Source organism: Equus quagga, unplaced genomic scaffold (assembly GCF_021613505.1).
Source record: "Equus quagga isolate Etosha38 unplaced genomic scaffold, UCLA_HA_Equagga_1.0 HiC_scaffold_5761_RagTag, whole genome shotgun sequence".
Classification (NCBI taxonomy): Eukaryota; Metazoa; Chordata; class Mammalia; order Perissodactyla; family Equidae; genus Equus; species Equus quagga.
Window position 1 is genome coordinate 9,027 of NW_025794115.1, and position 22,572 is coordinate 31,598.

Here is a 22,572-nt window from a genome sequence, read left to right on the forward strand (position 1 = left end):
GGAGCTGGTATTCAAACATCAGGCAGTCTGGCTCCAGAGTCTACGTTCTTGCACTGAAGAGAGGAGACTCCATTTCACCCAAATTCTCCCCTCACCCCCGCTGGGTGCGTTCCAAGTTCCAAAAACCCATCCACTCACTCCAAGATGTCACCAGAGTGAAAAGAAGAATTTGGCAGAGCAGGAATGTGGCATGTTTGGCCAATGGGCCAGAGGGCATAACTGAAGACCACGATGTTTGAGCTGATTTGAGAGGGTTCCACCCAAGATGGCTGCCTGCCTGGGCAAGGCGCCCTCACAGGATAGAGAGAAGAGAATGTATCATTGGATGGGGATCCAAGAAAGGAGCAGGGAGAGGCTGAAGATGCGTTTGTCCACATCAGGGCAGCATGAGGTGGGATCACACCAGCACCTGTCAGGAGAACATCTCACCCCTCTACCACATTCCCCCGACCTGCCAGACCCTGGGAGAGGGGAGCAGACAGCTGACTGAGGAAGTGTGAGAGAACACAGCACACTCCCTGGGCAAGGCTGGCTGTGGAAGAGGAGCAGCTCTAAGCTGGATTTAAGTGTTGACTTGGATTGTACTAAACATTTAGTACCTGAAAATGAGACCTGGCAAAGAATGAAAAGATAAGGGATCTGCCCAAGGATTTACCATCCTTTGGATGAGAAAGAGAGAGCGACGTACTGGCTTTGAATATCAGTGGTAGGAGGAAAAAACGTAAAGCTATTTTCTGACTGTAGGCCACCAAGCTAAGCCCACTCAATATCTCCATTATTTCTGCCACCACGGGTTAGGTAGGGTGTCCTGGGATCCCGCAAAAGTCAGGGAAATCTTTGCAGAAGAAATGACTTAAAGGCTGAGCCTTACATGCAATTGAGTCCTCAGGCCAGGAAGAGGCAGAGTGGAAGAGCAAAGGGAAGATCAGTAACAAAAGGAATGGGGCCGAGAGTGAGAGGAGGAAGACACGTGACGCTGGAAAGGTGGCCTGGGGTCTCGGTAATTGTCAACAGGAGAGGGAGTGCAGACCCGGGGAGGGGCTGCCGTGCAAAATCCCCCCTGAGCTTCAATCTTCTACTCTGTTCACTGGAGATAATAATACTTTCTTCTTAGGATCACAGTGAGAATTCAGTTAGATCAATTTTCCCCAAAGTGGATTTTGCAAGGTGATTTTATTAAATTAATTAATTAACTTTTTATTGAGGTCACACTGGTTTATAACGTTGTGTAAATTTCGGTTGTGCGTCATTACCTTTCAGCTTCCGTGTGGACCGCATTCCGTCCACCACCAATAGTGCAGTTTCCGTCCACCGCTGTGCACACGTGCCCTTATCCCTTTCGCCCTCTTCCAGTCCCACTTCCCCTCTGGTAACCAGCAATCTGTTCCCCACATCTGTGTGTTTGTTTCTTTGTCTTCCACACATGAAGGAAATCATACGGTGTTTGTCTTTCTCCGTCTGACTTACTTCACTCAGCATAACACCCTCAAGTTCCATCCGTGTCACAAGTGGCACAATTTTGTCTGTCTTTGTGACTGAGTAGAGTGCTGTTGTGTACACGTATCGCATCTCCTTTACCCATTCACCCATCGATGGGGACTTAGGTTGCTTCACACTGGTGCAGCCATTGTGGAGAACATATGGATGGCTCTCAAAACATTAAAAATAGGCATATCACATGGTCCAGCTACTCCCCTTCTGAGTGTTTATGCAAAGAACATGAAAACACTGATTCAAAAAGATATATGCACCCTATGTCCATTGCAGCATTATTCACAATAGCCAAGATCTGCAAGGTGATTTTAGATGAGTTTTCACGTTCATGGTTATTTTGATGCATATTAGAGAAAAGTGAATAGAACTCCAGATGCGCCCTTTAATGAGTGATCTATTGCTTAGGGTGAAGATATTCTCTCTTAAAAGCAAGTTGATTTATAGCACAGATGGTATGTGGATAGAGCTACGATCATGAAGGTAGAGTGGGAATGAGTAAAGACTGAGAATACCGACTTAAAGGATTTCCACAGAACATTTAGCACAACGCCTGGCATCGAATATATTGTCAGTAAAGGATGGCGGTAGCACTTGTCCTTGCGGCTCTTATACCGACCACTTCTGGGGCTGGGGATGCAGCTGGGGAGTGTTGGGTGGTGGTGTGTGGTCCAGCTGCAGCTGGGAGTTTTGCCTTTTTCCTTTTGGAGCTGAGCTGGGCTGAGGTGACTGTGGGAGAGCTGGCTGGGAGACAGGTGTGTCAGCGGGGCCCCTGGGGGAAGGTGACTGGGTCTCCCCAACCTTCATCATCCTTGGCTTGTCCTCATTGAAGTCTGAACCAAGGCCCCTGGGTGGAGAGCTCTGATTACAGCTGGAGAAGAACAGACTGGTTCATCCCAGAGGGGTGGTAGAGGGGAATCCAGACGCCATGTGCCCTGCAGACAAGGCATCTGAGGCTTAGAGAGGAGAAGAGTGTAACCACAGAGACAGCAATGGCAGGTGCCACTTTGCCCAGGTGTCATTTCCACCTAAGCCACGGTTTTCAGGGATGTAACATTTTGGGGGCTCATTAGGAATCCCAGCACCGCCCATGCCAGGACTACAAGTGCAGCCCAAGAGCACTAGTGACGTTGAGGAGTCAGACCTGCCTGTTTCCCTCGCCTCTTGCGCCCCCTCCTGTTAGACCTGGAGCAAATCACCTTTCTGAATTTCCACCTTTAGAATGAAGAGAATTTGCCCAGACTAGGAACGCCATAAAAATGAACAGCATAAACAACAAGAGAAAGACAAGTACTGTATGACATCACATATATGTGGAATCTAAAAAAGTTAAACCTGTAAAAAACAGAGAGTAAAATGGTAGTTCCCCAGGGATGGGGCATAAGAGTGATGGCGTTTAAGTGTACAAACCTGTAACGAGTAGTAAACAAGCCGCAGAGATCTAATGCACAGCACAACGAAAATAGACAATAATATTGTGCCGTAATGGTGTAATGTGATAAATATCGCTATATAGACAATAATATTATGATTCATAAATATATCAAAGTAACACTGTACACGTTAAACTTACACAATGTTACATGTCAAATTTATTCAAATAAAAGAATAAGTCAGTCACTTTGACATGACTTTGCTTTTAAGGGCTAGGAAACCTTAAGATGATCATTTCCCTGTCAGTTCCCTTGCCCTCATGGGAGAAAGACAAAATCCCAAAACCGGGCCAGCATGTATCAGTTGTGAAAGGTGAGCATGTGCGGATGCTGGAGCTGGACCACCTGAGTTTGAATTCTATCTCTGTGAGATACTAGCTGTGCGAACTTCAGCAAATTGCTTAACCTCTCTGTTCCAGCTGTAAAAAGGATATTATCAGTACCTCTCCAACAGGATGGCTGAGAGTTAAAACATTTAGAACTGTGCCTGCACATAGCTTGTGCTGAGTTGAGCTGTTCTTAGAAATCAAACCCATCTTTCCCACCTCAGGGCCTTTGCAAGTGGGTATCCTTTGTTCTGAAAGCTCAGCCCCAGTTCCTTAGTTTACTGCCACCTTTCCTTCAATCCCAGCTCAGTGGGGACTTCCTTATGGAAGCCCCCCAACACTCCAGGTTCCCCCCAGTCTCCATCAGTCCCCCAAATATGTTTTAACTGTACTATTTCCCTCATGGCATTTATCACAGTTGGGTATTATTTGCATTATCCTTTGATGAACAATATCAACCTCCCCACTAGACCGTAAACTCCACAGGGGTAGTGTCATGAGCTGAAATGTTGCCCCCCCCAGATTCATATGCTGAGGTCCTGAGCCCCAGCACTTCAGAACGTGGCTGTATTCAGAGACGGGGCCCTTAAAGAGGTAATTAAGTTAAAACAAGAGCATTAGGGTGGCCCTAACCCCACATGACTGGCATTCTCCTAAGAGGACATGAGGACACAGGCACGCACAGAGAACAGGCCACGTGAAGACACAGGAGAAGACAGCCATCTACAAACCAGGGAGAAGCCTCAGAATGGAACCAGTCCTGCCAACACCTCGATCTTGGACTTCCAGCCAAGTCCAGAACGAGGAAATAAATCCCTGTTGTTAAGGCCCCGAGTGTGTGGGACTTTGGTTGGCAGCCCCAGCTGGCTGAGGCAGGGAGGGCTGGGTTGGCTTTTCCTTATCGTTCTACCCCCAGAGCCCAGCGCCAAGTGGGTGCTGAACAAATAATGACCAGGGCGTGAATGGAGGAGCAGGGGGCAGGTAAGCAGCGCTGTGCTCACTCTGAGTTTCCATCTGTGTCTTCTCCGCCTGGCTGGTCTCTGCTGCCCGGAGTCACTCCTTTCTGTTTCTGGGCCTGGGCCGTGGCTTCAGGTCCTCATGTCTTTCCTGGGTAAGACGTAATACACTCACATTTGGGGAGGATGTCTTAGGGTGTGGAGGAAGAACCAGACATGAGGCAGAGTGTGGTTTGGGGAGACTGTTTCTTTAGAATAGTTTTTTCATTAAAATAGTTATATAGAATCACTGAGAAAACTTGGAAAATAGAGAAATGTACAGGAAAGGAAAACGCTATCATCCATTATTTTCTATATCCAGGAAAATTACTATTAACATCTCAGCATACTTCCTTCCCGTCATTTTTCCTTCTACAGTCTTTCCTTTATTTTTCAAAGCTGTGGCTCTCCAGTATTCATATGTTATTTTTATTCCAATTTAAAAGTAAGATAGCTTAAGTTTTCCCCAAGGCATATTTTAATCGCCATATAATAGGTTGAGTTAATCTACTACAATTTAGTTACTTATTACCCTATTGTTTAGACATGGAATTTTTTCCTTTTTTTCCCCTACGGTTGTAAAAAATGCTACAGTAAACATCTTTTGAACCCTTCCTTTTGTAATGATTCCCAAAGATGAAATTTCTGAGCTTAAGTGTGTGACCAATGTTTATGGCCCTGGATGTGATTACCAAATGGCTTTATCAAAAGGGTCAAGTGGTTATGCTCCCACTGGCAGTGAATGAGATCACAAGCGCTCTGACGCTATGGTGACCTGTCCCTCGGAGGGCCAGCTGCAAGCTCCTAGGAAGTAAGACCAGTGGGCAGCTGTTGAAGATGCCTCCAGACAGAGGAGGAAGTCGAGCCACCAAACATTTGCTAGACTGGGCAGTGGCCATGTGCTCTGGGGCAGTGATGCTCTTCTTCTCTTCCAGGGTCATCCAGTGATTCTGGAGATGTCCATTTGGAAGCCGAGAGCCTTTGAGGCCATAGGGTTGAAGGAATGATGCTCCAAGTGGGGACTAACCACTGGTCCACCAATTCCTCTTAGAAGCTTCAGAGGCCTGTGGGAACTTTCTGGGGTTGCATCTCATTTCTTCCACTCTTGGCTTCTCAGTTTACTCCTTTGGATCTTTCCAGAAACTGTCTTTGGCAGTTCTGAAACAAAGGCCACCTAGTGACCATAAGACAAAAACAAAAACACTTTGAAATCATCATTTCCCGGAAGGACTTTTGTCCTGAAAGAGTCATTACCCTCAGCCACTCCATCAGAAAGCCTCTGTGATTCACGGTTTTCTCCAAATGGCAACAATCAAAACAGCCAGAGCCTGGAGCATGCGATCTTTCTAACAGTGGTTCAGCACAACCCCAGGATCTGATCTACAGTCACTTCTTAGAGTAGGAACAAGATGTCCTTGGGGAGAGCCTCGTGACCAACAGGGAGAAAAGGCTGAAGCAGCGGCTGGGCCTGTTTGTGCCTTTGTCTCCCCAGTGCTGAGCCCTGAGTGGGAGCCCGGGTAGCGTGTGCCCCCTCAATTCTCTGCCCGTCATGTCTTAGAACCCCCAGACATTTACCTTCCTGGGGTACTTGTACGGAGCGGTCACCCTTTTCACGTGTTCCTGGAGTTCCCGGGTTAGTTCTTCGGGGTCATGCGAGGAGTAGGCTGGAGAAAGGACTATAAATGCCTTTACCACCTGCCAAGAAAACAATCAGGCCTGTAGGACAACTCTTTTCTCCTTAACCCAGCCTCGTGAGCAAGTGCTCCCTTTTACCAGCCCAACCAGAAATTTCTACCAATTCCCTGGGCTTAGCCAGTGAAATGGACGACACTAACTTTTTTCTGTTGCCTCCCTTTCCAGGATCAACTGTCAGGAGCATTGGCTTTTGTGGAAGGATTTCCGACTCCTACCTATTTCCCAAAGTACTCCCCATACCTGAAATGACACCGTTAGGAGCCAACATGCTTTGCTGAAGATGAAAATACTTTGGAGAGAGAAGCCTCACATACTCCTTAGGGCCCATTATGTCCAGGTTTTCCTGACTGGGAAGGTAGCTAGGTGTAGGTTTGGACAGGGAGGATTGGGGAACAATGCAGAGCGCTTTCAAGGGGAGGTGGGTCTTTCTGAGACTGCACGTGTGAGCGTTTGCAATCAGTAAACATTTTGCAGCACAGCATCTATTGTTGGCCTCCTGAGGACATTCTGCACCTTGGCTTTCTCTGCCCATGTGTTTCTTGCAGGCTGCCTCCTGCCAAGGAAGAGGAAGAGTCCCAAACTCAGGCAGAACAGGACATGGTTTCTGGTAGGAACGGAAGAGTTCAAAGGCCAGAAGGTTGTTTATTCATACCAGCATACAGCTCTACCAACAACATCCTGTTAAGCGGTGATTCACTGTCCTTGCATACTTCCAAAAGTGGGCATCTCATTACCATTTCATATTCAGGCAGATCTTGTTTTTAGGAAGGGCTTTCTCTCACTACTAAAAACTACCAAACATTTATTGAGCAGGTCCTGTGTGCCAGGTTCTGTTCTGAATGCTTTGCATGGATTAACTTTGGGCACACAGCCATTTGTCACAGCCCCAGTTAATTCTCAGCACGCAGAACTAGGCATACTTTTCCAGGTGTCATTTCTCCAGAATATAGATGGGATTCTCACCTCCCTCACTCTGCATTAGTGGCCTCAAATTTTAGTGGGCATCAGAATCACTTGGCTAGGGGCTTCTAGTCAAAATGAAGCTTCTTTGGGCTGCATCCCCAGTCACTCTGATTCAGCAAGTCTGACTTGAGGTCTAGAAATCTGCTTCTTCATAAGAGCCGCAGGTGATGCAGCTGCGAGCAGTCCAGGGCCCAGACTTCGAGAATCACTCCTCCGGCCCTGATGCTTCTGAGAATGCAGCTTGATGTTGCATCAACTTTCATAAAGTAACTACATAAAACTTTGGGATTATGTTGGATTTACAGCCAGTGAAAAGTACATAAGTCTGCTTATGAGCTTATTCCTCCCATTCTCTCTATTCGTCTGGGGCCCCTGGGAAGGAATTCGCGTTTCTCCTGAGAAAGCCTAGTTTATCAAATTTGGCCCATCTTTCCGATAGATCAAGGTCACTTTGGACACTTATTCTGTCACCCCTCAAGCTGGCTGGTCCCCCCAGGTTAGAGTCACCAGCAACCATTCCTGGTGCACGTGCTATGTCCTCATCGGCAAATGCAAAGGGACTTTTTATGGGACAGGATAGATGAAAAGCCTGCACCTACCACTAAGATCTCCCACCCAACAGTCAGCCTCTTTTGGACCCAGTTCTGTCTCCAGTTGACACCAAAGTGTTGATATCTTCCCCTGGTGTCCCTCTAGAGAGTATTTATATCTCTAAAGACATGAGGAAAATGCTCAACCAAAAGGAATGTGTGTCTGATGGTGGCATTTCAGACTTTATGGTAGCTGAATAGGGGAAAGATATGAGGGAATCTGGGCCTTCCAGCTTCTTCTTCCGGGTGCTAATAGGCACAGAACCAGGAGGCAATGTTCTTGACTGGACTGGTTACCTCTCCTCTGATGGGGTCTGGGCTGCTGACCACAGCAGACTCCAGGACAGCTGGGTGCTCGGCAAGGGCACTTTCCACTTCGACGGGCCCGATCCGGTAGCTGGAAAAGAAAAACAGACTCTTCCATGTGACCTCCCCTCCCCCATGAAGCTTCAAAGGGAGAAGAAAAGAGCACACAGCTTGACCTTGCAGAATTGATCACATCATCATTTCTTCCCATGAACCAAAAGTAACCATCCTTGTCCATGCGGGCTCGGTCCCCCGTGATGTAAAAGTCCCCTTGTTCTGATGCGGCCGTCTTCTCAGGATTGTCCTGAAAGACAAAGAGAGCCCATGAAAGACCATCTGGGCACAGCCACTCAGGCTGGATATGGCCTGAGCAACCCATGCGGGAGGTGGCGGACATGTCAACAGGAAGTCCAGCTGTCTCCAGAGCCCAAGCTGGCCAGAATTCCCCACTGGACAAGGACCTGTGAATTTGTGGGGTTTCCCTCTTTTAATTGGAAGGAAGCTGTGAGGAAATGATTCAGGATGGCCACCCACTACCATCCTTAGAAGGGTCCTAGGAAGCCTAGTTGAATGTAGGAGGGAGGGCACAAGGCTCAGTTTTTAGGATAAAAAACACACTGATTCTCTGCAATCAGGAATCGCTGAAGGTAGAAAGTGAGGGGCTGGCCAAAAATCACGAGTAGAGGAAAGACGGAAAAAAAGTTAAACTCTGATTCTCAAAGATTTGAGAAAAAGCTACCACTCAGTGAGAAAAAGAAATAAACTACTGATAAATGCAACAGCACAGACGGATCTCAAAATCATTATGCTGAGTAAAAGAAACCAAACACATACAATTTAATACTTCATTATTCCATTTATATGAAGTTCTTTTCTTGAAGAAAAAGGCAAAATTACTCTATAGTGACAGCAAATAATTTAGAAATTTCCTGGTGCTTGAGGATTGGCTGCAAAGGGACACAAGGAACATTCTGGGGTGATAAAAATGTTCTATATTTTGTTTGCGGTGGTGGTTACACAGGTGTACACATTTGCCAAAAACCATTGACCTGTGCCTTTAACACAGGTTCATTTTATTGTATGTAAATTATGCCTCAACTTGAAAAATGCATTCTGAGACAAAAGAAAAAAAGCTAAGCTATCAATACTTAAAAATAAGTCTACCACAAAATCTGTAAGAAATGGACACAGAAAACTTAAAACTCCACAGAGCATTAGAGAAGATATAAATAAATGGAAAGATAGTAAGACTTAATGTCATAAAGAAGTTAATTCTCCCAAAATGGAACTATAGACTTAGTGCAACTCCAATTAAAACGCTAACAAACATTTTCCATAGAACTTGACAAGTTGATTCTAAATGTATATGAAAGAGCAGAGGGCCAAGAATAGGGAAAACAGAAGTTGAGTAAAAGGAGAGACGTGCTTTACTAGATATCAAGACTTATGAGAGTGTTGTTGTAGACAGGCTCTCTGGTATCAGCACAGGAATAAAACAAGTGACAATTAAGTAGAAGAAACTGCCAAAACTTACCTATCTATGGATATACCCAACTTTTATATCTGACCAAGTTGACTTGACAGATCATTGGGGAAAGGAACGTTGTTCAACAAATTGGCTATCCACGTGGAAAAAATAAAATAGATCCCTCTCTCACACCATACATAAATCAACCATGGATGGTTAAAAACTTACATGTCCAAAGCAAAACTTTAAAACTATTGGAAGAAAATGTAAGTGAATATATATTTCCTACCTCAGGGTAGAAAATGACCTAGTAAATAAGACACTAAAATTGCTAACCATAAAAGAAAAAACTTACTGATTTGACTACATGAAAAATGAAAACTTCTGTCTAACAAAAATGCCTTAAAAGAAGTGAAAAGATAAGCTACAAGCTGGGAGAAGATGTTTGCAACTGATACAACAAAATAAGATCAGTATTAAGAATATATTAAGAACTCTTATAAATCAATTAGAAAACAAACAATAAAAGTTGGTAAAAGGCATGCACAGGCATTTCAAAAATAGAAAATATAAGTGGCTAATAAACTTATGAAGAGATATTCAACTTCACCAGTAACCAGGGAAATGGAAACAAAGAATATCATCAGCTAACATTTTACATCTAGTAGACTGTCAATCTACACACTTTACTGAACATTTCTTCAATTCTGAGTTTCTCCTGCGTTTTTCAGTTATAGACAATGCTGCAGTGAACATCTTTGTGTGCCGAATATTTTCTTGCATTTTGAGTTCTTTTCTTTGTAGTTATTCCTAAAGATGGAATTCTTGAGCCAAAGGATATGACCAGTTTTATAGTCCCAAATATCAAGTTATTTTACCAAAAGGGCCAAGCCGTTACACTCCTACTGGTGGTGAATGGGATCATAAGTATCTGGAGACCCTGGTGACCTGCCTTTAGGATTCTCATGGGAATGTAAATTGGTACAATCACTTTTGCAAAATTAAACACTTTTTTGTAAAGTTGAACATCCCCACATCCCATGATCTAACAATTCCACACCTACATATATTCCGAATATCAACTTTAGCAGGTATGTACCAGAGACATGGACAAATGTGTTTACAGCAGCACAGTTTTCCACTAAATGTCTGAAAACAAGCCAAATGACCATACATGGGAGAATGGATAAATAAATAAAGTGACTTATTCACACAATACATATGTATGGCAGGTATAGTTATAAACAAACAAACAAAAAAAGAACTCTTGGGGAAAAAAGACATCTTGGTGAGAGTAATCTACCTTCACATATGAGCAGCATTCTAGAGAAGAAGACCATGGACAGAGGGATTAACTTTCTCAGGGTAATGGTGCATGTCGTGAGGCCGGGCACAGGGGAATGGATTCAAAGCACCCCCGGCAGAGCCAACACCCACAGGAGGGAAAGCATAATTATCACATTCACCAAAAATTGGAGGAACATTAAGCTTCCATAGAGAAGGAAAATTTCCCAAAACACTGAATGCCACAAAAATGGCTTATGACACAACTTAATTTTTAAAAGTATATAGTATAGAGTTCTAGGAGAGTGACATCAGCATCATGGCAGGGTGAGTTGTTCCCTTTGTCTCTCTCCTCTAAGTTACAACTAAATGGACATTCATCAACCAACAGAAGATTCCCTACACAACACAACAGGAAACCAGAGAGATCCATGCAGCCGTATACCTGAGGGCGGGTGGACTGGGCCCCCAGGAAGCAGTGGAACTAGATGAGTGGGCCCCTCCCCTTCCCCAGTGGCAGTGATCCAGGTAGTGGATCCTCACACTGCCACGACTGTAAGTGGAGGCAGGGGCAGCCAAGCCTATAGGCATGAATGCTTTCAGAGTGCTAGCCCAACCCACAGGAGCACCCACCTACCAAAGCAGTCCAGCCTATGGGAAATTCCCTACCAAGAGGCAGCGACTCAGCCCCAAGTAAGGTGCCCCACCCACCATGCACGGCAGCTCAGTTGAACCACCTTGTGAGTACAGTACCAGCTTGAGTGAAAGAAAGTGACCCTCCCACCTAGCAAAGCAGCTTGGCCAGTCCCCTGCCTAGTGCAGCAGCCCTACCTGCATGACAGCCACCAGCCTCACCGAGTGCAGAAGCCTCTCCCATGGAAGCATGACCTGCTGAGCAGCTGTGGCCAGTCTGCACAAATGCAGAGTGGTGCTACCAACACAACAATCAGCAGCCAGGGTGAGATTAGAAAACACAGCTCTTGCCCACCCCGCCCCACCAACCAGTGATGGCAGGTGGAATCTGTGACCTGATACAATCACAAATGTGCTGGCAGAGGATTAATTCATCAAACACCATGAATAACTACAGTAACACTGCAGAGCCAAAGGAAAATGACAAGTCTCCAGAAACCAATCCTGAAGTCACAGAAGATTACAATCTAAATGACAGACAGAGAATTCAAAACAGTTGTCATAAAGAAACTCAATAAATTACAAGAAAATTCAGAAAGACAGTTCAATGAGCTCAGGAATAAAATTGATGAGCAGAAGAAATACTTCACCAAAAATATTGAAGCCCTTAAATAAACTATGCAGAAATTTTGATATGAAGAACACAACTAATAAGATTAAAAATAATCTAAAAACAAAAAAAAATAGAGCTGACATTATAGAGGACAGAATTAGTCTAGTAGAGGATAGAAATATAGAAATGCTTCAGGTGGAGGAGGAGCGAGAACTAAGACTTTTTTTAAAATGAAGAAATTCTGGGGCTGTCCCCATGGCTGAGTGGTTGAGTTCATGCACTCTGCTTCAGTGGCCTGGGGTTCCACTGGTTCAAATCCTGGGCATGGACATGGCACCACTCACTGGGCCATGCTGAGGCTGCGTCCCACACACCACAACTAGAAGGACCCACAACTAAAAATGTACAACTATGTACCAGGGGGCTTTGGGAGATAAATGAGGGCTTTGGGGATAAAACATAAAGGGAAGGAAAGCACAAAAAATAACTATAAACACTTCAATTTAGTCACAAACTCACAACACAAGAAAGAATAATTTGTGATTGCAGTGCTCAGTAGGGTAAGACAAAAGGGATGGAACCTGCTTAGGAGATAAGAGGCTATCGAAAATGGGCCATCTCATCTATGAGATCTTTTATATCAACTACATGGTAACCACTAAACAAAAAATCAGAGCATAGCCACAAATCATAAATAAAAAGAAAACCATAAAATCATCACAGAAAACCACCAAACTGAAATGGCAGTCAGAAATATAAGGGAAAAGAAACAATGGAAATATAGAACAACCAGAAAACAAGAGATAAAAGCCCTCCTATATTAATAATCACTCTAAATGTAAATGGATTGAATTCTCCAATCAAAAGACACAGAGTGGCTAAATGGGTTAAAAAACAAGATCCAATAATATGCTGCCTCCAGGAGACACACCTCAGTTCTGAAGACAAATATAGGCTCAGAGTGAAGGGATGGAAGATGATACTCCAAGCAAATGGCAACAAAATAAAGTGGGTGTAATTATACTTATATCAGACAAAGCAAACTTCAAGATAAAAAAGACAATGAGAGACAAAGAGGGGCAGTATATAATGATAATAGGGACATTCCACCAAGAGGACATAACACTTATGAATATATACGGACCTAACACAGGAGCACCAAAGTATATAATGCAACTATTATCAGACCTAAATGACTGATAAACTGACAGCAACATAATAATAATAAGGGAGCTCAACATCTCACTTACATCAATGGATAAATCATTCAGAGAGAAAGTCAACAAGGAAACAGTGGCCTTAAATGAAACACTAGACTAGATGCACTTAATAGATATATAGAGAACATTCCAGCCCAAAACAGCAGAATACCCATTCTTCTCAAGTTCACATGGAACATCCTCAAAGATAGATCATATGTTGGGAAATAAGGCAAGCCTCGATAAATTTAAGAAGGTTGAAATCATATCAAGTGTGTTTTCTGACCACAATGCTATGAAACTAGAAATCAACTATAAGAAAAAAGCTGGGAAAGTCATAAATATATGGAGTTTAAAAACATGTTGCTGAACAACCATAGAATCAATGAAGAAATCAAAGGAGAAATAAAAAAAATAGCTGGAGACAAATTAAAATGAAAATACAACATACCAACTCTTATGGGATGCCGCAAAAGCAGTACTAAGAGGGAAATTTATAGCAATACAGAACCACCTCAACAAACAAGAAAACTCTCAAATAAGTAATCTCAAACTATACCTAACAGAAGTAGAAAAAGAGGAACAAACAAAGCCCAAAGACAGCAGAGGAAGGGAAATAATAAAAATTAGAGCAGAAATAAGTGAAATAGAGACTGAAAAAAAATACAAAGGGTCAATGAAACTAAAAGCTGGTTCTTCGAAAAGATAAACAAAATTGATAAACCCTTAGCCAGACTCATTAAGAAAAAAAGAGAGAAGGCTCAAATAAATAAAATTAAAAATGAAAGAGGAGAAATTACAATGGATACCACAGAAATACAAAGGATTATAAAAGAATACTATGCAAAACTATATGCCAACAAATTGGACAACCTAGAAGAAATGGATAAATTCTTAGACTCACACACCTTCCCAAACTGAATCAAGAAGAAATAGAGACTCTGAATAGACCAATCACAAGTAAAGAGATTGAAACGGTAATCAAAAACTTCCCAAAGAACAAAAGTCCAGAACCAGATGGCTTCTCTGGAGAATTCTACCAAACATTCAAAAAAGATTTAATACCTCTCCCTCTCAAGCTATTCCAAAAACGGAAGAAGATGGAACACTTCCTAACTCATTCTATGAGGCCAACATCACCCTGATACCAAAACCAGACAAGAATAACAAAAAAGAAGGAAAATTAAACGCCAATATTGCTGATGAACATAGATGCAAAAATCCTCAACAAAATATTAGCAAATTGAATACAGCAATACATTAAAAGGATCATACACCATGATGAAGTTGGACTTATACCAGGGATGCAGGGATGGTTCAACATCTGCAAACCAATCAATGTGATACACCACATTAACACAATGAGTAATACAAATGGCAAGGTCATCTCATTAGACACAGAGAAAACATTTGACAAGATCCAACATCCATTTATGATAAAAACTCTCAATGAAATGAGTATAGAAGGGAAGTACCTCAACATAATAAAGGCCATATATGACAAACCCACAACCAACATACTTAATGATGAAAAACTGAAAATCATCCCTCTGAGAACAAGATCAAGACAAGAGTGTCCACACTCACCACTGCTATTCAAGATAATACTGGAGGTTTTAGCCAGAGCAATTAGGCAAGAAAAAGAAATGAAAGGTATCCAAATTAGAAAGGAAGAAGTAAAACTTTCCCTGTTCGTGGATGACAGGATTATGTAAATAGAAAACCTTAAAAATTCCACCATAAAACTACTAGAAATAATCAACAACTACAGCAAAGTTGCAGGGTACAAAATCAACTTACAAAAATCAGTTGCATTTCAACATAATAATAATGAACTAGCAGAAAGAGAAGTCAAGAATACAATCCCATTTAAAATGGCAACAAAAAGAATAACATATCTAGGAACAAATTTAACCAAAGTGGTGAAAGACCTATACACTGAAAACTATAAAACATTATTGAAAGAAATCAAAGAAGACCTAAAGAAATGGAAAGATATTCCATGCTCTTGGATTGGAAGAATAAACATAGTTAAAGTGTCCATATTACCTAAAGCAATCTAAACATTCAATGCAATCTCAATATGAATACCAATTACATTCTTCATGGAAATAGAACAAAGAATCCAAAAATTTATGTGGAACAACAAATGACCCCAAACAGCCAAAGCAATCCTGAGAAAAAAGAACAAAGCTGCAGGCATCACAATCCCTGACTTCAAAACATACAAAATACACTACAAAGCTATAGTAACCAAGACAGCATGGTACTTGTGCAAAAACAGACACACAGATAAATGGAACAGAATAGAAAGCCCAGAAATAAAACCACACATCCATGCATGGCTAATTTTCAAGAAAGGAGCCAAGAACATACAATGGAGACAGGAAAGTCTCTTCAACAAATGGTGTTGGGAAAACTTGACAGCTACACGCAAAGAATGAAAGTAGACCATTATCTTACACCATACAAAAAAAATCAACTCAAAATGGATCACAGATCTGAAGGTAAGACATTAAACCATACAAGCCCTAGAAGAAAATATAGGCAGTATACTCTTTTACATTGATCTTAGCAGTATCTTTTTGAATATGTCTCCTCAGGCAAGGGAGACAAAAGAAAAAAATTTAAAAATGGGACTACATCAGACTAAAAAGCTTCTGCAAGGCAAAGAAAACCATGAACGAAATGAAAAGACAACCCCCCAACTGGGAGAAAATATTTGCAAATCACAGATCCAACAAGGGGTTAATATTTAAAATATATAAGGAACTCATACCACTCAACAAGAAAAAACAAACAATCCAATCAAAAAATGGGCAGAGGATATGAACATCATTTTTCCAGAGAAGATATACAGATGGCCAACAGGCACATGAAAAGATGTTCAACATCACTAATTATTAGGGAAATGCAAATCAAAACTACAATGAGATATCACTTTTCACCTTGCACCCATTATAATGGTTATAATTAACCAGACAAAAAAATAACAAATGTTGGAGAGGATGTGGAGAAAAGAGAACCGTCATACACTACTGGTGGGAATGCAAACTCGTGCAGCCACCACGGAAAATAGTATGGAGATCTCTCAGAAATTAAAAACAGAAATATTGGGGCTGGCCCCATGGCCTAGTGGTTAATTTTGGTGCACTCCGTTTCAGCAGCCTGGGTTCGGTTCCCAGGTGCACACCTACACCACTCGTCAGCAGCCAGGCTGCGGTTGTGACTCACATACAAAATAGAGGAAGATTGGCACAGATATTAGCTCAGGTCAAATATTCCTCAAGCAAAAAGAGGAGGATTGGGAACAGAGGTTAGCTCAGGGTGAATCTTCCTCAGCAAAAAAAAAAAAGGAAAGAAAGAAAGAAAAAAAGAAAGAAAAAAGAAATATCATACAATCCAGCTATCCCACTGCTAGATATCCAAAAAACATGAACTCAACAATTCAAAGAGATTTATGCACCCCTATGTTCATTCCAGCATTACTCACAATAGTCAAGACGCAGAGGTAACCCAAGTGCCTATCAACTGATGAATGGATAAAAAAGATATGGTATATATACACACTGGAATACTACTCATCCATAAAAAAGAACAAAATCGTCCCATTTGCAGCAACATGGATGGACCTCGAGGGTATGATGTTAAGAGAATAAGCCAGACAGAGATGGACAAACACTATATGGCTTTTCTCATATGTGGAAGATAAACAAATGCGTGGATAAGGAGAACAGATCAATGGTTACCAGAGGGGAAGGGGAGGGTGGTAGACAGGGCGAAGGGGGCACATATATGTGGTGATGGATGGAAACTAGACTATTGGTGGTGAGCACCACGCAGTCTATACAGAAACTGATACATAATAATGTACACCTGAAATTGCACAATGTTAAAACCAATACGATCTCAATAAAAAAAAGTGCATAGTACAAAGCTGAATTTGTGGTATGGTGCAAATTATGTACGAAAATACATGCTGGGGGCTCTTTGCTTGCATAGATTTCATTAAAAACATTTTTATTAGTTCTGTATTATACAGTTACAAATCTCATATAGAATAAGTAGAAAATAAAGATGGAGAGGAAGATTGGCATAGATCTTAGCTTGACGGCTAGTCTTCCTCACCAACGCAAACAAACAAACAAACATACAAAGTGTCTCACTTTGCCTGTTTCTCCAAGAAGACAGACTTTAAAAAATACAAGAGGGGCTGGCCCTGTGGCCGAGTGGTTAAGTGTTCCCTCTCCGTTTTGGCAGCCCCGCGGTTTGCAGGTTCCGATCCTGGGTGCGGATCTACACACCACGCATGAAGCCATGCTGTGGTGGCATCCCACATAGAAGAACTAGAGTGACTTGCAATTAGGATATACAACTATGTACTGGGCTTTGGGTGGAAAAAAAAAGGAAGGGGGGAGATTGGCAGCAGATGTTAGCTCAGGGCCAAACTCCCTCACCAAAAAGTATTAAAAAAAAAAAGAAAAAGAAGAAAAAGAAAGATGAAGGATGACAAAAGAGCAGTCCCATTAGATAACCAAGACTAGAAATTCGATCTCATTTATAGGACCTTTTCATTGCCTGTATGTGACTTTATGCATATACATACTTGTATGCATATAGAATACACTATACACATGTTTTATAATGCAATTTTAATTCAGTTGACAATATATCATAGATGTCTCTTCATGAGAATAAAAGTCCTATGCAATATCATATTAAATGGTTCCATAATATTGCCCTGTGTGGCTGTAATCTTGATACCGACCCTAACATCAGTTTCCCCACATTAAACCCAGCATATGTGGGGTTAAAACCAAAACGCTCATTCCCTGCTTACTCTCTGGCTTCCTGGCTCCAGATTCTACTATCCTCCGTGGAGACAGACACCATCAAGGACAAGCACCTGGATTATCTCCTCCCCACAAAGAGATCCAGGCTGGTGGGAAAGCTGCTGACCAGCAAGATCATGGGCTCCCTCCTCTCTGCAAGTAGTCTCGAGGCCAAAGACAGGCTGGTGGGAAAGCTCCAACCAGCAAGGCCATATGCTCCCCCTCCCCTACCTAAAACCCCAAATAAAAACACTTCCTTTTAGCTTTTCGGGGAGTTTGGAATTTCAGCATTAGCTGCCCTCTCTCCTTGCTCAGCACTATGCAAAAATAAAATTCCTACTTTCTTCCACCACACCCAGTGTCAGAGATCGGCTTGCTGCACAACAGGTGAGTGAACTTACGTCAGGTTTGGTAACAATGTCCCAGGTGGATGTCTCACCTGGGGCACACCGGCCTCTGGCTAAAGGCCTCTCTTGGAAGCTGTCCTGCAGCTGCCTGAACCCCTTGTCTCAGGGACAGCCCCAAGTGACTGGCTGCTAACCAGATGTCGTTGGCCCACAGCGCTTTTGCTTTGGTGTTGGAAGAAACTAGGTTTAGGACTTAGGAAGACGTCTCTTGTAAGCAGCTGGTAGTTTTTGTTTTTGTCTTTGTGTTAACCTTTTCCAACAGGACCGCCTGGAAATAATGGGTACCTTGGCAGCCCTCTGGGCTCCGTTTGTTTTGAAGTTGCCGCGACGCCCCAGCCAAATTTTCGTAAGTCCCCCAGGTGTGGACAACCGAGGTCCCTTGTCCTTGCTCATTTGGGAAGATCTGCATAGCGGATCTTCATTTGTCGGGCGCCCACCGAGTGTAGGACACGGACTAAGCTGGGACTGGAAGCACTTTGGTTTTTGGTTTTGGTCCTTGTTTTGGCTTCCATTTGTGGCCGAGGGTTTTTGGGAAAGTGTGCTTCTTTGGTATTTGTTGTTGTTTGTCTGTTTGTCTGTCCTTTTAAAAGTGTTAACATGGGAGGTGCCACATCTATTCCACCTAAGAGCCCCTTGGGAGAAACTTTGGCTGATGGTCGACCTATAGCTACAAGGCAATGTCTAAAGAGGGGTGATTTTCTTTTGTAACACCACGTGGCCACAATATTCTTTAGACTCTGGAGAGGAAAAAAATGGCCAACCAATGGATCCTTAAGTTGGGAAACTTTTTAGAGAGCTCTCATGATAAACAACTGTTTTATTGGTACCTATGAAAAGGCCAAATTAAGAGGAAACTATAATGACTAGTCTTAAGAACTTAATCAAACTTGGGGTCTCAGCTTTTCGTAGTCTTACATATGCGAATGGAAATGTTAAGTTAACAAAGAAAAATCAGAAAGGCAAGAGTCACAGGACTCATCCCAATGGGATAAATGGAACAGATGTGAATGAAGTTAAAATAAAGGTTTTAATAAAACACTGCCTAAGGTTGGATGGGCTAAAGGGACCCCGCTATTGGCTCCCCAACATTAAAGGACATCAGACAAACCTATTCTATTTACCCAAATTTGAAAAATGTAAAAGGTCAAGAGGCAAAATCAGAGTGAGAAACCTGACCAACAATTGTTTGGGGCAACAGTTAGGCTAATAAGATTAATAAGACTATAAAGATTAAAATATTTAAGCTAATATTATATGAAGCGGTTATGTCAACTTTGCCTGGATGATTTCTTCGGGAATAAATGTTATGTCTAACTGGGAATGCTTCTCCTGAACCGTATTGTAATACCAAAACTTGTTAATAGAATTCTAATGTAAGTTATAATTAAAAGTATAAGTCTTAGCAAAGCTAAGATAAAGTTTTGTAAAAATTGATATACTTAAACGGGCCAATTTCACTTCACCCAAACTGATGTATGCAAGTGGGAAAGCCAGCTGCAACCATGGGAGCCTGTTTTAATCTTTTTTGAGGCTTCTAAATACAATTAGAAATACTTTACTGCCTCTTTAAGAGAAAATAATTAAATAATTAAACATGCCAGCAGCCAAACCCAAATCTGCTGCTTTTGTCTCCTCTCTTGCTAGGCTTCCCAGCAAGCTTCGCTTCGCTTGAACCCCCCCAAAATTCCTGATCTAAAATTGAACAAGTGAAAATAAGTAAGCTTCTGAGATAATTTGGAATTGTAATGGTCATTCTGAAAACTTGTTTCAGAAGAGGATTCAAAATGTCTCATGATGGAATGCAGTCTTTAATGAATATGCAAACACTTCTAAGAGACAAAGTTATTTAACATGATATAAAGTGATCTTTGATGAATGAAAGCCTGTCTGAGTTTGCTGGTTTCATTTAAAATAAACGTGTCATCAAAGTTATCAGCATTGGCTATAATACAGACATACAGCCTGGGTTTACTGGTCAAGTGAGCCCATGTCATCTCCGTTACAAAATTTATCTGCAAAACTCATACCTCAGTATAATAGCTAATTTTGTTTAATGTCTCATGGAGTTTTTGTAGACAATCTAAATATAATTGTTAATAACAGGTAAACTAAATAAATGTAAAAAGATAAAAGTTTTTGGAAAAACTTTTTAACAATAATTATATATATAATCATATATATAATAATTATATTATGATATATGTACTCAAAACAACTGAGGATAATAGTTAACTGCTGTAATGTCACATGAAGTTTTTAAGAGTAATTGTTAAAACTGAGTAAGAGTTTTAAGTACAATAATTATGTTTTATAGTCTGCATACTTAAAAAAACAGCTTCTAGGGGCTGGCCCCGTGGCCGAGTGGTTAAGTTCGCGCGCTCCGCTGCAGGCGGCCCAGTGTTTCGTTGGTTCGAATCCTGGGCGCGGACATGGCACTGCTCATCAAACCACGCTGAGGCAGCGTCCCACATGCCACAACTAGAAGGACCCACAACGAAGAATATACAACTATGAACTGGGGGGGTTTTGGGGAGAAAAAGGAAAAAAGTTTTTAAAAAAACCAGCTTCTAAAATCTTTTTGGAAACAAATTTTATAGCTTTATTAAGTGAAGTTAAATAATAGCAGTTTATTGGGTATCTAGGTCATTTCCACATAAGATAAAATATTAAAGATTAACTACTAAGCATGTATTTGTCTGCCTTTGGTTTCTTATATCAAAGAGACTGAAAAGTGCTTAGGTTTATTGATAAACATGTTTTATGTATGCTGAGAAACTTTCTGTGAGAAAACATATATTTCTAAAAGATCTGTATACAAGAAAAGTAAAATATATGTTTTCAGTAAAAAGATATAAAGAATGGGAATATTTTCGTTTCTTGAGTTGGAAAAGATAAATTTGTCCTAAAGTGCTAGGACAAATTCTGAATGTAAAAAAGTAACCAAAGCTTTGCAAAAGTAAAGCCCTAAAGAGATTTATGTATGGTCAAGTTGTCCAGGATTAAAGTAAATCCAATTAGGTAAATAAATTTATATGTAAAATGTAAACTGGTACAAAATTAAAACTTGATTTCCTCTTTCTTAAAAGGATAATTTTCCTAAATTTTTAATCTACTCTTGATAAAAAGGTTATATAAAGGCTTTTTTTTTCTTTTTACTATTTTAACTCTGTTTCCCCTTGACTGTTTCTGTTTGGGATTTCAGCATTAGCTGCCCTCTCTCCTTGCTCACCACTGTGCAAAAATAAAATTCCTACTTTCTTCACCACACCCAGTGTCAGAGATAGGCTTGCTGCGCAGTGGGTGAGCGAACTCACTTCAGGTTCGATATCAATCTTATTTATTTAAACAATTTCCTGTTGTTAGAAATTTGAGTTCTTTTTCTTTTTAGTCCTTTTTTCTTTCTTTCTCTAGTCTTTTTCATTTTTTGCTTTTATATGCAATGCTGTAATATCATTTACATAACTAATTTCCTGCTGTTAGAAACGTAGAGCTTTCCTCCACCTTTGTCGTTTGTTATAAACAACACTGTTATGAACATCTGTGCATTTGACAGTTTGTTTCCCTAGGAAAATAAGTATATTCTTTATACTGGATATAAAATGGAGATGGGCATATTAATTTAATTGACATGTGCAATTTGAGCTCTTTGAGGCGGTCAGTGTGAATTTGAAATATGCTTGCAGATGAGGGAGGGTGAGCTTACCCGGTCAGTCCTGCTGGCCACCCATCACTCACAGAGAGCTCTGGGCTGACGTTCTCTATTAATGTTCAAATGCTCCATGATTCTCATGCAGGGATTTATATTTCTTCTTAGTTAAAAATGACCCAGAAAGAAAACTAACTGCTGGTGTTGGTGATGGAAAGAAAAAGTTGAAGAAAGTGAAGGTTCCTATCCAGAAAATAAGTTTCAAATTACTTTACTCTCTCAATGAGATGATCACAGACCCAGAGAGGCTGTGTATGTAAGTCTGTGAGGACCAGTGTGCTGTCTTTCCTGTCCGCTGCTGTATACTTAGTGACACGAAGGAGACACTCAAAAAATAATGAATGAATAAATTCTTCTGGAAATTCAAGGACTTACTATTGCTTACAAAAGTGATTAGAAGGAAACACTTTCAAATTTTAACAGTATCTCTGCATGGGGTAATTACTATGTTGTTTTGTAAGTTTCTGTGACTTTAAATAAAATACTGTGAAAGACTATTTCTCTTGTGGTCACAGAGAAGCCACTAAAATACATATACAACATTCCAAAAAACAAATGGACTGACTTTTATTGGCTCTTTCCAATACTGTAGCTGACTGCTGGCTTCATACACACACCAGATGGAATTCCT

At 41.4% G+C, this 22,572-nt stretch overlaps 1 protein-coding gene across 1 annotated transcript in view; it reads right to left on the reverse strand.

Annotated features, from left to right (window-relative positions):
* Positions 1-4,435: 4,435 nt before the first annotated feature.
* ACSM5 (acyl-CoA synthetase medium chain family member 5) overlaps positions 4,436-22,572 on the reverse strand; it is a 34,677-nt gene continuing 16,540 nt past the window's right edge. Inside the window, exons 7-10 of the mRNA XM_046649376.1 lie at positions 7,976-8,283; positions 7,791-7,890; positions 5,821-5,940; positions 4,436-5,419 (exon numbers count right to left, since the gene is read on the reverse strand). Of these exons, the coding sequence (XP_046505332.1) occupies positions 5,336-5,419; positions 5,821-5,940; positions 7,791-7,890; positions 7,976-8,283 (612 nt within the window). The 3' untranslated portion in view covers positions 4,436-5,335. The remainder of the gene's footprint in view (positions 5,420-5,820; positions 5,941-7,790; positions 7,891-7,975; positions 8,284-22,572) is intronic.